This window comes from Quercus robur, chromosome 5, assembly GCF_932294415.1.
Source record: "Quercus robur chromosome 5, dhQueRobu3.1, whole genome shotgun sequence".
Lineage (NCBI taxonomy): Eukaryota > Viridiplantae > Streptophyta > Magnoliopsida > Fagales > Fagaceae > Quercus > Quercus robur.
In genome coordinates, this window is record NC_065538.1 from 3346531 (window position 1) to 3363469 (window position 16939).

At 36.0% G+C, this 16939-nt stretch overlaps 1 protein-coding gene across 1 annotated transcript; it reads left to right on the forward strand.

The window, feature by feature from the left end:
* The first annotated feature begins 208 nt into the window (after window positions 1-208).
* LOC126724849 (probable disease resistance protein RF45) lies at window positions 209-7330 on the forward strand. The gene is made up of 4 exons (XM_050429271.1): window positions 209-333; window positions 959-4029; window positions 6910-6975; window positions 7130-7330. Exon 2 carries the CDS (start codon window positions 1080-1082, stop codon window positions 3777-3779), a length of 2700 nt encoding a protein of 899 aa, XP_050285228.1. The 5' UTR covers window positions 209-333; window positions 959-1079; the 3' UTR covers window positions 3780-4029; window positions 6910-6975; window positions 7130-7330.
* Window positions 7331-16939: the final 9609 nt, after the last annotated feature.

Below are 16939 nucleotides of genomic sequence, written 5' to 3' on the forward strand. Positions count from 1 at the left end.
GAACAGTGCATATGTGCACTGTTCACTGCAAAAAGTCAGCATTTGCGGTTACTGTTCATTGAACAGTAACCGCAATACCACAAATCGCGTGAAAACCAAAAAAAAAAAAAAAAAAAAAAACAAAAACGCAGCAGGAAACGTGGACGTGAATACAAACACACACTAAATCTGAAGCTGTACACACTCCCAAAAGAGAAAAAGAAAAAGAAGAAAAAAAAAAAAAAAAAAATCCGACGCCCACTGCATCTGCATCTATGATTCTCTGCCTTATCACCTCGCATCTGGTTCCTCCGCAAAATCTATGTCCAGTGTTCACTGAATCTACCTAATCACGTAAGTCAGTCTCTTGTCTCTCCTCTTCTTCTTCTTAATTTTTTAATTCATCAAGAATGAAAATATTACTTCAGAATAAGGAATATGTACATTTATCAAAAAAAAAAAAAAAAAAAGAAATATGTACAAATGACCAGTGTTGAACTATCAGCTATCAAGAAAAACAAAAAAACACCATCTATTCACCGGTGTTGGTCTTAACCAGAGATTGAAAACTCATATTCCATACGCTACAAATGACTCTATTTTTAAAAGATCCCCTTGACTCCACCTTGTTCTGTAGTTTGTACATTCCTCGCTTAGAAGTTAGATTAAGTAGTGATATAGATGTAGCGATTATCATTGTTTGTACCATAATCCTTAAAGAATTTATTTTCTTTTATGTACCAAGGCATTTGGATGTAACCATATATGATAATCAGAGCACCAGAGTGCTAGTTTTCGATACTACAGTCCTTCCTCTTAAATCAGTTTCTCCCCTTGCCATTAAAAATCATCCCAAGCAGAAATTAGGATGCTTGATCATACACCATCACCCTATTACTGCACGCCAAATCTTTTTTTTCTTTTTTTTTAAAAACATTGAAAGTACTTTGAAAGACAGATTTGTTGCATTCTTTTGCAGATGGTCTGAGCTCTGCATTTTCGCCAAATCCCTTAATTACTCTAATTTCTGGACCTTATCCCTTAATTACTCTAATTTCTGGACCTTTGCTTGAGAGGCGAAGTAAAAATTAAGAAGAATAATGGATGGATCCGAAGAATCCACAATTGTCTGCGCCACAGCTCCGCTTCTGATACATAAATTACGGAATCTGCTCAACTATGAATCAGAAGTGCCAATCAGAGAGGCTATAGATCAACTAGAAATGATAAGCACAGGCCTAAGAGACGCAGAGAAAATCCCAAATGACTTAGATATCAATAATTTGTCCTGGATAGAGTTTCTGAAAGTGCTACAAGATTTAGAGGACAGCACCGACAACTTTACTGGGGAAATAGAGCTACAGCGAAGGAATATTTCTCTTAAGATCATTTCCCCTCTCATTTGCTTGAGACCTCAACAGGACCGAACTGGTCTAATAAGCGAAAAGCTGAACTTGTTTACTACTTCTGCCAAAAAAGTCTTCACGGAACTAGAAAATCTGGGACCAACAACAGGTACCACCAGTTCTCCTCTTCATCCAATACAAACAAGAAATTTAGATTATCCGGTGCCAGATGATTCAGACTTTGTTGGTCTCAACGATAAAGTAGATGAAGTAGTAAAGCTACTATGCGACGAAGAGACGCATGCCATTGCAGTAACTGGCAAGACAGGCTCTGGCAAGACATTTCTGACAAAAACAGTTTATAACGCGACAGAGGTTAAGCGTCATTTTGACGGCCGTGCTTGGGTCAATTTCTCTGAAGATTTTGAATCTAGAGAATTTTTAATAGATATCTTGACTCAGCTTACATGGGACTGGGAGTTCTTGGATGAAAATTTATCTTATGAAGAGCTGAAATTGAAGCTACTAAATTTCTCAAGTAATAAGCGTTGTCTGATAGTTGTAGATGATTTCCCGACACTCGAATATTTTAACAGACTTTTCGATGTGTGTGGACTCTCAAGTAAAGGGATTTGGTTAATGCTCATTGGTTTCATGCAAGATGAAGAACTTGCCTTACTTGAAGTCGGTGCTTGTTTCTGCCACTTAATCAGATTACAAAGCTTGACGGATGAGGAGAGCTGGACTTTGTTCTGTAAGAAGGCACGAATAGCAGAAGAAGAGGCAACTGATCTCAAAGAGAATATACTGAGAAAATGTGGTGGTTCACCTCGGGAAATTCTCATAATGGAAGGACTATTGTCAACTACAAAACGGCCCAGAGTCATTGAGCTTAAAATTCAAAAAGGTATCTTGAATTTGTGTTATCATGACCTTTCTTCTCAGATGAAAGTTTGTTTTCTTTATTTTGGGCTCTTCCCCAGAGCTTTTGAGATCCCAGTACGAAGGTTGTTTCATCTTTGGGTTGCAGAGGGATTGGTTATTACCTTGCCTGCTGAGAAGAATATGGATGTTGCAGAGGAATGCTTGAAACTGCTAATAAGAAGAAACCTAATTGAAGTGACAAAAGTGAGATTAGATGGAAGCCCAAAGACATGTCGTATGCCAACTACTATATGGGATGTGTTTTCTGCAACAGCAGTGGCTTTAGGATATTCTCATGTCCGCAACGACATGAATTTGCCTATGTCTAATATTCGGCGAGTAACAGATTATACAACTGGGATCTATCCTCATTATTATGATTACATGCAATATCTACGTTCTTATGTATCTTTTAACAGCAGGACACTAGAATCATTTAGTAAGTTTCATGATGCTCTTGTCAACTCGAGAGGTTTCGGACTGCTTGTAGTGCTTGACCTTGAAAACGTGCACAAACCTGCTATGCTATCTGTGACACTTGGAAAATTATTGCACCTCAAGCACCTAGGCTTGAGACGGACTTTCTTAGATTCACTTCCAAGGTCAGTTGGTGATCTGCCATTCCTGGAGACTTTAGATGTGAAGCACACTAACATGACCACTTTGCCAAGTTCTATTTGGAAGGCAAAGAACCTTCAACATCTCTACCTGAACGAGAATAATTTTGATATCTCCTTTAAAAAGGCATACATTAGGTCTGAAATCATCCTTCAGACCTTGTCAGGGCTGTTTGTAGGCAATAAGAGTGTTGTGAAGAGTTACTCATACACGATACTTGGCCTGAGAAAATTGAGATTGACATTTTATTCAAAGTTGGCAGAAGGAATAGCTGACTGGATATCAAAATTGAAGGATCTTCAGTCCCTAAAATTGAGATCAATTGAGGAATTTAATAGGCCTTCAACCCTTAAATTGGGGTCCTTGCAAACGCACGACAACCTATTGGAGTTGTATCTGGTGGGACTATTGACAGTCTCAAATGGAGTAACTATTGAGAGTCTATTTCCCCCAAACCTCAAAATTCTCACTCTGTCAGTATCAAAGTTGGAGGAGGATCCAATGCCAATCTTAGGTAAGCTTCGTCACCTAAACTGCCTCAGGCTTTTTCGTGATTCCTATGTAGGGAACAATATGATATGTCATGCTGGAGAATTTCCTCAACTTCGGGTCTTGAAACTGTGGATGTTGGAGAATTTGAAGACGTGGACTATGATGGAAGGAACCATGCCTCACCTTAGAGAATTAGAGATCAGACTCTGCAGTAATTTGGAACAAGCAGAGGGGTTACCGTCAATGAACACCTTGAAAGACGTATCTTTAATTAATATGCCAGATCAATTTGTTGAATATGTTGAGAGTGTCCTGGTCAGTGCATTTGTAAAAAAGATCAAGTTTCCATTTTTACAGCCGAAACTCACCCAGTGTCCTGGTCGATGTAATTTTAATGAGTTAAAAATCGGTTCGGCGTAAAAGTCTCTGCATCAAAGTGAGGTTTTAGGCCATCCAACGAGGAATAATCCAGTTAAATCCCCAAATTCCCCCGCCCCCCAAAAAAAAAAAAAAAAAACTCACATATTAGTTTTTAGAGGAATCAACGGTATACCCAAACACATGTCGTCTGCCTCTTCTTAGCACTGAATCTCCACGCCTCCGCTGGACTTGGTGCTGGAACTTGGAAAATTTGCTGGAGCCACCATGATTGTGATGTCGCGACCTCAAGGTTTGTTTTTTCATGATTTGTTCTCTTACCCAATTTGGATTTCGAAATATTGATGGTTTTGGGTTTTTTTTTTTACGTTAATCACTTGATTTGGTATAACTTTTGCTGTACTTTGGTACCTTGATGCGTCTTGATTGGATTTTAAAGTGGTTGACCCTAAACAAATCTGATTTGTCTATTATGAGAATCTTGTTTTCTTGTTCCAGCTAATTTTATTTGGGTTCTAAATCATGATATTCTTGTGTGATGAAACTTTTTTGGGGTTTTCTTTGCATTTTAATCCCCGGTCTTGCACTAGTATATGACTTCATGATTTTTTACTTTTCAAATAAAATAATTATTTCCTTAGTAGAATTTAAGAATTTAGTTAGCATTTTTAAGAAGCAACTAGTCGTAGACCCGCGCGTTGCGCGTAAAAATATTATTGTAGTTATTATTGGTTAATAGTTAGTTTTTCATTTTCTTTCAAGTTAATATATTGACTTTTAAAAAATATACAATCTAATATATTAATTCAACAACAATAATAATAATGTTGAATAAAATAATATGAGAAGAAAAAAAGTAAAAATAAAAGATATAACAATAAACACCAAATTAATTATCTCTAAATAAATACCAAATTATTTAAATCATATTATGTAATATTAAAATATTACATTCTTATTTACAATCTTAAATTCTTTACAATGCAATATGATAAATTTTAACAACCAAAGTGAAAAAAAAAAAAAAAAAAACAATTAAATCGCATCAACTTAAAGTAAAGTTCTAAAAAATACAAAAATTTCTCAACCTAAAGCAGAGATGCAAAATATATATATATATATATATATCACCAAAAATTGAGAGAGAAAGAGAGAGAAATAAATTTTTTTGTGAAGAAAAATTATGCATATAATGGAAAAGAGAATGCCAAATTTATACTAAAAGGATAACAATAAGAAGAAACAAAATAAAGGGAAAGATGTAGAGTGATATTATGAGAAAGGGTAGTGGGGAGATGAAAATGTAAAGGGAAAGAGAAAGGTTGGAGAAAGTGTAAATGTTAAAAAAAGTGAGTACAATTTAATTTATTTAAATTTAAATAAAATATTATATGTTTAATTAAAAAAAGAAAATATAAATAATTTAATTATATGGAGGATGTGACTGAGTATTGAATAAAATAAGATGAAAAGATTAAAAAAGTAAAAAAAAAAAAAAAAAATATATATATATATATATATATAACAATAACACCAAATTACCCAAATCTTGTTATGTAATAGAATAATATATTATATATATATATATTATATTTTTAATTTTTTTTATAACGCAATAGTATAATATATAAGAATCAAAGAGAACCAAAAAAAAAAAAAAAAAAACTTAAAACATAAAACTAAATCGTACCAACCCAACGTAGAGTTATAACAAACACAAAAATTTATCAACTTAAGCAAAGATGCAGGGAAAAAAAAATACTCCAAAAATTATTGTGAGAGAGAGAGAGAGAGAGAGAGGGAGGGAGAAACAACATTTATGTGATGGAAAACTACGTAAAGAATGGAAGAGAGAATAACAAATTTATAGAAGATGGCATGAATGTGAAGAGACAAAATAAAGGAAGATGAATGGAAAGATAAAGGGTGACATTAAGGTTGAGGGTAGTGGGGAGATGAAAAGGCAAGGGAGAGAAAGATGAAGAGACAAAATAAAGAAAGATGAAAAGTGATATTAAGGTTGAGGTTAGTGGGGGAGATGAAAAGGTAAAGGCATAAGAAAGGTTAGAGAAAGTGCAATTATTAAAAAAAAGTAAATGTTAAAAAACAATTATAGGAAATTGGAAAGAAAAAAGATAATGACGTGGATGCTGATGTGGCTCAACGTGAGTACAGTAACATTAAACGCCACGTTTCAGCTTTTAGTAATATATAGATTAGAATGAGATTTATATACATAGAAGTGCATAAAGACAAATGATGTTACTAATTTTCCCTATAGGGTGGGAAAAAATTAAAGAAATTAACCAATTGCTGATCTTGTGCAATTTCAAAGCAGTAAATGAATGGTTGCATCTAGTGCTGAAAGTTCAGCATCAGTCAAAACATAGGCGGGCAAGGAAGGCAAATTTCTTACATCGTTGAACTATCAAAGATAATACCTCTTACAAAACTTGTCTAGCTAGCGAGTAGCTTATCCAATTGTGAGTCTCTTATAAAGCATAGATTAGAAGTATTTAGGTCATGGAGGAAACTTTTGTTCTTGGTTTGTTTAAATTTACATTTTACATTTTATTGAAATTTATGTTCTTGCTTGGATTTATTTTGTACATAAATTTGTAATTTTTAATACTGAAATTTTATAATTCATTGGTTACAACTAACAACAGGGAGGGGGGATTTGAATCTAGGTGTCATGGATAAACCAAGAGATGCGAATCAGTTAAGTTAGGCTTTAATGTTGAAATTTCACATGAGAATTAGTTGGTTTTGTTGTAATGGCTCTTACCCTTTTTTTTAACCATTCTCATATTGAAGGGTACCGTTTGACTACAAAGATTGATGGTACTCTTGTGGTCTATGAACTGGATATGGGTTGAGAACTCGAGAATTCGCGTTGTTACTTGTTAGTCTTGAATGCAAGATTTCCTTGACTGCTCCTTTAGTTATGATGTTACTTTCTATTTATACTATTTTTAATCTCTATATTAGTTCAGCTCCGAAATGAATCTGATTGTACAAGAATCTCGTTTTTTTTTTTTTGGTGTGCTTTAGTTCTTGGCTTGTTTAACATAGAAAGTATTTCATTTTTTTAATATATATTATGATTTTGAATTAGAGTTGCTGCTGACATTACTGTTTCCTTTTCTGGCTTTTCTTCCGAGATCCGTAGAAGTGGTGTTGATGAGCCATTTGTTTTGGATAAAATAGAGTAACTGAGGAATTCTGCATAGGAAAGGTGCCTTTTCGAAATTATATCACTTACCATTGGCTAAATTAAATTACTTTTCTTAAAATAAGGATGATACATATAATTTTTCTTACATATGCTTGTTTAGAAAATTTTCATTCTAATATGTTTTTACAATTTTGTTATACATTCTTTTATACAGGATGTATTGTTAGATGTTAGGCACCAACAATTCCAGGAGAAGTGAACTACAAACAATTTCAGTTCGAGAGAATGGATTAAATGCATACTTTTCATGGTTATATCAAAATCATCTTCTTGTATTTTGAGTTGTTGCAAGTTTTATTTCATATGAATGCATTTTAAATTATAAAATTTCCAAAATGAGTTGTGATGGGTTTTAGATGGATGATCATCTTTTTGTATGCTAATTCGTGAAAATTTTTATTTTAGATAGATGTATTCTAAATTAGAAATTTTCAAAATGAATTGTGAAAAAATCTTATCTTTTGATGTGTATACAATACTGTGAGATAGGTTTTATTCATGAGAAAAAATTGAATTAGAAAAGTTTCTATCATTGTAATGTTTCCATTTACCAATGTCATGATCCCTGAAATATTGATGACAAAAAAGGGGAAAGGGGGGGGGGGGGAGGGGGGGTGGTTGGTGGTGGGTTTATTAAGGTGGCATTTGAAATTTTTAGATTACCTTGTGAACTAAATTGCTATGAGTTAAAATTGTAATAGATGTAAACAAGAATAAGAAAAACTCATTTTTGCCTTGAACATATTACAAGAGGAAAAAAAAAACTACCATGGGATGAGGGGGAGGAAATGGCAAACTGCAAGGACAAACTCACATTACAAGCTCTCCAAGGACAACAATTGAAAAAGAAGTTTACATTTGCTTTATAGATGAAAAGCTAAAATTTTGGAGTTTATTTCTATATCTAGAAAACATTATTATTATTTTCTCTTCTAATTTTTGGCTACAAAGAATAGTGGAAGCTTGATCACTGTAGCCTTCATTTCACTCGTCCACTATTGATATCACTGCCATCACTCGCGCACTATTGACATCACTGCCATTGAGGATAGCTTCATTTCCATGCCTGCATGGGATGATAGAGTGTTCACTAACTCTAGCCAAAGACACCAAGAATTTAGTTAAAGACAGTAGTGCAGTTTTCCTTCAAGCATTCAAAACTATCAGTCTGCATTACAACAGGTGAAAAAAGAGAGAGAAAATAAGCTAAAAGCCACATTAGCAGAAAAATCTTGACAACAATAAATCTTGAGATTTTTTAGAACTTAAAAAAAAAAAAAAAAAAAAAAAAAAGATTCTCATACAATCAGATTCTTTTTGAGGTTGAACTAATATATAGAGACTAAAAACAATAGAAAAGCTCAACCTTCAAAAGCATGTGATAAAAGCAGAACTTTTGTGTGATTTCCATTTCATCAAAATAGTTTCTACAAAAAATATCATCTCCAATAATGGCAAGTAAAAGGATTAACCACTAAATTAATTCCTACAAAAGCTCTATTAGAACATGATTAAGGTTTCAAGACTTCCACTGTTGAAAATGGCCATGTAAAATGGAATTGGAGAAAACTACCGAATATTCACTAGCAAGGTTTGTTGTAAAATCAATAGGCATGAGCCATATGAGTCCTTCTAACACTGCTTTCAAAAGTAATAGGAGCATTAAGTCCAATTAGGAAGGCAATAGCCGCTGCTCCTCTAGTAGGTTGGACTGGTCCTTTTGCATAGACAGGAAGGAAACTACACACAGTAAATGATATATAGTAGACTTTATAAAATGATAAATAATAATTTATCAAAAAAAAATCATATTATGTGAATTAGACTAATTTCAAGTAGTGAACTAAAGAACAACAATACATCTCCAGATTCAGAAAATTCATCAATTTGTCTATTCATAATATATAAATTTTTCATGTAAAAAATACAAACTATACAACCTACGCTCAAAGGAAAATCCATCCCATGAACTGCTTTCAACCCAATTGATCCAATTGAAGCTCCCCTATAGCATACATTAGTTGAGTCATTGCCTTCAATGTAAGTATTTCCATGTTTCTATACATTCCAAGTAAAGAGCAGTCAATTAACACTGATAGAACTGCATTAGACACATCAGGACCAACAATATACCATTTTTCTGGAAGAGAAAAGGAGACATACCATCAGGTCTGAGAGATTTAGACGGATGCATCTGGAAAAGGGCTCTCCTCACTTCATCGGTTGTATACCCCCCTAGAAGTGTGTTGTTCATGTCCAGAGTGATCACTCCGTCCATAGAGTCTAGCACAAAGTCAGATTCCCCGGATTAGTAAAGTTGAACGAGTCCTGAAAGTACTGCTCAGCAACTTGGGCAATTTGGTCTTTAGAGGTATGCCAATTTCCATTTTTATCATTGATGCTCAAGATATTGTCCTTTCAACGACGTTGGCTAGCCTGTTTGTGGAAATATTTTGTATTCTTAATCCCAGCAGGTAACCAAATGGATCTAGATCTCTATCGCCAAAAGAGATCTTGGTGGAGAATATTATTAATTTCCTTCTTCAAGGACTTGACCAATGGGAGATGCTCGGCTTTATTCTGCATGGAAACATCCTCCAAAGCAGCTTGTTTTTCTTGTAATTGGGCCTTAGAATTGCCAAAAGTGGTTCTATTCCAATCCACCAAAGCTTGTCTGCATCTTTTTATTTTTTTAAAAAGCTGAAACATAAGGCTCCCATTAGGCACTTCCATCTCCCAAGCCCCACGAATAATCGTCTCACGATATGCATGAGAAGCCCACTTCTCCTCAAATCTCCTAGGTAGCTTCTTTCTCCTTCTTGAATTATCTGGTTTTGTTGTTGATATAAGTGTAGACAACGCATTTTGTACCCCTTACAATTCGGGCTTCCGTCCCCAATGACGCCCAAACTCTAAGGCCCAAGGCCAGTTTAGAGCCCAATTAGATATCAAATTAACTTGAGGAGTGTTAAAATGGAAAATATAACTTTTTAAATAAGCAAAAATCCATTTTTGAAAATAAAATGACCAAAGTGGCCATTGGCCCATGTACGTAGGCCAAAGCATGCATACACAAGCACACTCTTGCGTATGTAGCTAGGGTTTTAGAGACATAAAAAAGACAAGTTTTCTACAATAATAGCTGAATTTTGGAATGAATCCCACATCATTTGGGAGCCATTCCAAACCCCTTTTTTCCACTATATAAAACCTTACATGGTACATTTTTAAAACACACAGAAATCCTACAGGAAAAATTCAAGATTCACTAGAAAATAGTGAATCAAAAGAGAGTTTTTCACAAAACACCCCCAAGTCAATTTTGTTTGATTGAGACCTTTTCTGGTCGTAATCCTTTTAGTTTAACATTGCTAATCATTTTCTTATTGGTTTGTGGATAGATTTGATTGAGGGGAACGGTCAAAAATAAAGCTTGAAGAGTTTTTTTTTTGAGGTATTAGTTTCAAACCTTTCTTTTTCTTTTCTTTCTATTTTTACACATTAATATTCCGTTTGCTTCATTTCCTTGTTATAATATGCTTTAACATGTTTATCTAGCATAAGTTTATATGTTTGTGTGTTTTAAATGCATGTTTGTTTGTTAGAATTTCTATTTTAAGGTTCTACCTTGTTTTTGTGTTTTTGGGGTTTTTGGGCAAGAACTTGCGTATGCATAATCTTGCCTACAGGCTTGATTATGCGAATGCAGGTTTGTTCTTGCGTGCATAGGCCGCTGCCCATAAACCCTAATTTTTATTTCTTTTGTTTTGCTTCTACTTTCACTTGTTTGTTTGTTTAGCCTCTTTTCCATGCTTTTATGCTTTCAATGCCTATGTTTCACATGTTTCATTGCTTGTTTTGCTATCACATGTTAGAATTGGGGATTTTCTAGTGTTTTCCTTGTTTGGATGACATGAACATGCATTCACATGTTCACGCATAAATGCCATAGGTGTTGAGTTGCTGCAAGGTAAGTAAAAGGTAAGTCATGCATTGGAAATGTTCATGCATTTATGATATGATCTTGTTTTGGTATTAGAGATGAATGTGAATGATTGGATAAATCACATGTTGCTTGGATCTTTTCTTATGCTTATGCTTCTGCCTTGATTTAATTATATATGTTGCTGCCTTGAATGTGATGAGATGCCATGATAGATGTATGCTAGGGTTGTACATTTGTGGTTTGGCTTCTTTTGCTTTATGGATGCATATGTATGTCTTTTGGGATGAATGATGCCATGTTGTATGCTTAGATGTATGCTATTGTGTGTGTGAGTCAGAATACAAGTATTGAACATGATTTTATCAAGGTTAAGACGTAAGACACAATGATGAGAGGCCAATTCTAGGGTTAGGCGATCTTGAATACCTAACACCTTCCCAAGAATGTACCTAAACTCTGAACCCATATCTCGGGTAGTAAGATCAATGGTCCTTCCTTGAAAGGATGCTATATTCATGGTTCCTAAGCCCTTGCAAAAACTATGTGGCAACTCCATTTCCTTTATGTCCACAGTGGTGACTTCGTTGGGGATAGTGAGTTTAATTCACATGTGTCTTATTTCTTAATCTTGATAAAAAAAAAATAATAAAATAAAATAAAATAAAACTATTTCAATACTTGTTTGCACACACATCACTTGGTTTCTTTTGTTCCTTAACCTCGGTTGGTGATGAGTGGAAAGATGGAAGGCTCCATTTAGGCCCAAATCTTTCGGAGTTTATCCCACCAACTCACAATCGATGTCATTGCCTATAATGGGCTTTGAGTACATTAAAGTTTGCTACCAATCCACTATGGGGTCCACTTAGGCCCTTGCTTGGAATCATAACCCACCAAGTTGTGAGTGACCTACTTATTTATCCCTTTAGCCTTAGAGAGCCTAACCACACTAGAGAGATCCTAGACCCTATCACAAAGGATACCCTTTATATCTCTTGTTTGTTCAACAATATATTATGTGTTCACCTGATTCTAAAGAATAAATAAAATATGTAAAAATGGAAGGGATGGCCCTAAAGTTATGGTATACCCTAAGATTTTTTGGGATAAAAGAAAAGAAGTTCTCACATAAAAGAGGTTTTTCCCTAAAACCAAAGGTATATCTTACATTCAAAGGTTCATAAGACCATTGCCTAATTGCTATCATAGGCCCAAGTGGAAAAAACCCTTTTGAAAAAAATGGACTTTGGGCCTAAGGTAACGAATATGCTATGGACTTAGCATCCAAAATTCTACAAAGCCAATATAAACTTCCCTAATCTTAGGTCTCCTTGTTGTATGCCTAGGCCCCAAATGATGAGAACTTCATGGACTTTGTAAGGAAGGCTACAACATATTCTAGCTAATGGGCTATTTCGAAAAAATGAAATGATGAATAAAAATGAAAAGCCCAAAGGTGATGAATACATTGTAAGCCCATGTTTGAGATAAAGGGTTGAAAATTTCTAAGTGCATTCTAATGAAAGCCCATAAGAGTAAGATAAGAGCTTTATTGTAATTGGACCATAGCCCAATGAAACAAGGGGCAAAAATCCATGAGAGGGAAGGGAATGATATTGTAATTAGGCCTTCATTAAGGCTTTGGATGAACATGGAGAGACCCTTAAGAAAATGGGAGGGTGTCTCACTAGGTTGGAGTAATCTAAGCTCAAGAAGTCTTCACATGTGGAAATCCATTATGATGAAGAGGAAGTGGAAGAATAGGACGAAAAGGACAAAGCAGAATATGAAAGGAACAAGCAATTTGAGAAGCTCACCATAGAAACCATAGCTATGAGGGAAAAAATGGAGAAGATGCAACTCGCCTTCCGCAAGGCGCAAGGAATGGATGATTACCTCTATAACATGGAGGGAGTAAGTTCAAAAGCTCCTATTACATTGCCTCCCAAGTTCAAGATCTCTGATGTGAAAAAGTTTGATGGGACTGGAGATCCGAAGCAACACATAAGAAGATACCTAAGTATCGCTGAAATGAAGGGGCTAGATGAGAAGCAAACTTTGCATGCATTTCCCCTCTCACTCACGAGAGGTGCATCAAGGTGGTTTTATAGCCTTGATCCAAGCAAACTAAGGTGTGGAATGAACTAGTGGAGTTGTTTGTGGACCAATTCATTTTCAACACCATGTTTGATGTGACTCTAAGGGATTTGGAGACTACAAAACAAGGTGTAGGGGAGACATTTTCTGAATACATGACTAGATGGAAGACCAAGGCGTCTAGAATGGTCAATAGGCCAAATGAGAAGGACCAAATCAACATGATCATCAAGAACTTGTTTCCAGCTTATAATAGTAGGCTTTTGTCATCACCTATGAGCTCATTTGGAGAACTATGTGATTGTGGGACAAGAATTGAAGACACCATCAATAATGGACAATTGGAGAATGGTGAAAGTAAGCCTCCAACCAAGAAAACATATGGAGGGGGAGCAACCACCACTAAACCACCCAATCCCGTAAATGTGAGCGCCATCATACCCCAACAAACACTAGCCTACCCAAAGAAAGCTCGCCGAGAATTCTCCGACCTAGGAATGACCCTTACCCAAGCATATGAAAACCTATCCTCTAAAGGGTTCATCAAACCTTTAGACCCTACACCCATGCTTGATCCCATACCTCCCACTTGGAACCTCAATGAATATTGCCACTACCACAAAAAATTCGATCACAAAGAAGAAGACAAAGAAGATAAGGTCGTAATGCAATTGAAGAAGACCCAATCTCATGTGTCTGTATAGAGCTTACTCATGGCCTCTCAAAAGTATCATAAGGCTCTCTTGGACGCCTTGAATGGGAAAGAAGTACCTATAGAAACTACACCACAAGAAGCTTTTTCTCTCATGGGAGTCGAGGGTTCCTCACACCCTCTCCTTGCCTTTTTCGATGAAGATCTCCCTCCCGAAGGAACTACTCACACTAGACCCTTACAAATCACCATTAAATGCATGGGTGACAAGGTTCCAATGGTACTTATTGATAATGGATCCGCCTTGAATTTTTGTCCTTTCAGAACCACCCTCACTATTAGCCTAGATATGGGAACTATCATCCCTTCCTCTTTGACTGTAAGGGCATATGACAACACTTCAAGGAAGGTCATGGGTACTTTCAAGACTCCTTGTAAGATTATGTCAATAGAAACCATTGTGGAGTTTCATGTCATGGATATCATCTTGAATTACAACCTTCTCTTGGGAAGAGCTTGGCTTCACCCCAATGGGGCAATCCCCTCCTTACTACACCAAAAGATGAAGATCCCATGGAAAGGAGGGATTGTCATAACGCTTGGAGATGGTGAAATTCTAGCACCAATTTGTGGACTCAAGGAAAGAGGAAGTGAGCTTCAAATGAGTGGCTTTGAGTTCATAAACATGGCTGACTATGGGTTGAAGGATGAAAGGTATGCTACCGACTTATTCCCATATTGTAGCCATAAGGTGATTGCAATGATGAAGAACATGGGATACATGCCTAGTATGAGCCTTGGAAAGGAAGGAAAAAGGGTAGTTGAGTTCTCTAACGTCAAGATTCAAGTAACTAAGGAAGGTTTAGGATTCTTTGAAGGCTGTGGTGAAATCAAGAAAAACCATAGCACTCTCAATGGGAACTTCATGAAGGAAGGGGAAAACTTCCCTTATTGTGGCTTCCCCAAACCTTGGCTAGGTAAGGATGGAAAGGTGTATCTAGGTTGGGAAATGTTCTTTAATGAAAAGCTCACCTTTAAGGAGAAGTCTACCGTGGTGATCAAAAAGATACAAGAAGAGGTTGATTGGGTGAACTACATGGATGCTGAAGCAATGAAGACCATGATGAAGACGAGTGGGGCCATGTTTGCCATCACCTATAAAGAGCCAATTGATCCTTCCAAATTCATCATGCCTACCATGGGCCCATTAATAATTGGACTTGGGTTGGGTTTTCTGAAAACATGGGGAAAAAGTTTTGTAATGCAAGTTCCAATTTACTTTTCAATATTTTCAATAAAATGAATTCTGATTTGGCTTACTTTGATGTGTCCCATAATATTGAAATTCTACACTTAAATGATTCAAATGAATTTGAAAATGAAATTAATAAAAAATTGGAAAAGAAAATGGAACCTATGGAACCAACTCTTAAAAATATTAATTTGGGCAATAAAGAGAATCCACAATTAATTAAAATTGGCTTAACTCTAAATGAAAAAGAAAGAAAAGATCTTCAAGAACTCCTCACGAAATTTCAAGTGGTGTTTGCATGGTCCTATTAAGATATATCCAAAATTGACCTCAAGATAGCTCAACATCACATTGATACTCATGATCATATGGTACATGTCAAACAAAAGTTGGGAAGAATGAGGACCGAATGACTCTTAAAAATCAAGGAGGAAGTCACTAAGCAATTAAAGGTAGGGTTCATCAAACCCGCACACCAAGCCGAATTGATAGCCAATGTCGTGCTCGTACCTAAGAAGGATAGGAAGGTGAGAATGTGTGCGGATTTTAGGGACTTGAATAAGGTATGCCCTAAGGATGACTTTCCTCTCCCTCACATTGATGTCTTGGTGGATAACATGGCGGGAAGTGCCTTGAAGTCTGTCATGGATGGATTCTCGAGATACAACTAAATCAAGACGGCTCCCAAAGATATGACCAAAACCACTTTCACTACCAAATGGGGAATCTATTGTTACACGGTGATGCCATTTTTCCTTAAGAATGCCTGGTGACCTACCGAAGGATGGCTACATCCTTGTTGCATGATATGATGCATAATGTGGTGGAGGTGTATGTTAATGATATGATAGTGAAATCCAAGGATAGAGAAAGCCAAACCATAAACTTGAGGAAGTTCTTCGAGAGGATTAAAGAATATGGGCTAAGATTGAACCCATAAAAAGACGCTGACAAGAAGACGCTGACAAGAGTAAGAGGGCCATATACTACTTGAGCAAGAGGTTCCATGATTATGAGACTAGGTACACTTCCATAGAAAATTCATGCTGTGCACTTGTTTGGGCCATATAGAATTGGAGACATATCATCTTACCTTTCTAAATATGGGTGGTAACAAGAATGGACCCATTGTAGTATCTCTTTGAGAAGCCCACTTTGAGTGAAAGATTGTCAAGATGGTTGATCTTATTGGCAGAATTCGATTTAAAGTATTTGGCTAGAAAAACTATCAAAGGGAGCATCGTGATGGATCTTTGTGCCGAGAATCCTATAAAGTGGGAAGATGATAAAAAAGACTTTCCGGATGAGGAAATTTTGGATGTTGAGTTAGGGACATGGAAGATGTACTTTGACGGAGCCATAAACCAATTTGGGACTAGGATAGGAATACTCTTAATCACTCCTGAGGGATCTCACATACCTTTGGCAATCAAGTTTAACATTGAAGCAACTTATAACATGGTTAAATATGTGGCTTGTATTGCCAGAATGGAAGCTTGTCGAGAATTGAGGGTAAAGGAGGCCAAAGTCTTAAGAGATTCAACTTTGGTTATAATCTGTGGACACAAGGGGGAGTCGCCACCTAGTTATATGGTATAGGAACTATGAATATAGCATCCTTTTGAGGAAGGACCTTTTATCTTACTACTAGAGTTTGAGTTCAAAGTTTAGATATACTCTTGGGAAGGTGTTAGGCGCCCAAGATCGCCCAACCCTAAGGTTGGCCTTCCATCATTATGTCTTATATCTTAACCTCGTTAAAAACATTCTCAACACTTGCATCTATACTCACACACACACATTAACATACATCTAAGCACACAATATGACATCTTTATCCCAAACAAACACACTTATCTATCTACCCAAACAAAAGGGAGCCAAACATATTAAAAAAACCCTAGCATTCATCTAACATATGAAAACCCTATCATACACCTAAAACAAGGCAGCATCTTACACACAGTAGCAAGGCATATCATCAAAGCAAGGAAAACATATTACAAACTCTATTCAT

Bases quoted from the DNA above. Each gene is read 5' to 3' on its own strand.
- LOC126724849 (XM_050429271.1), top strand. From the start codon at position 1,080: ATGGATGGATCCGAAGAATCCACAATTGTCTGCGCCACAGCTCCGCTT.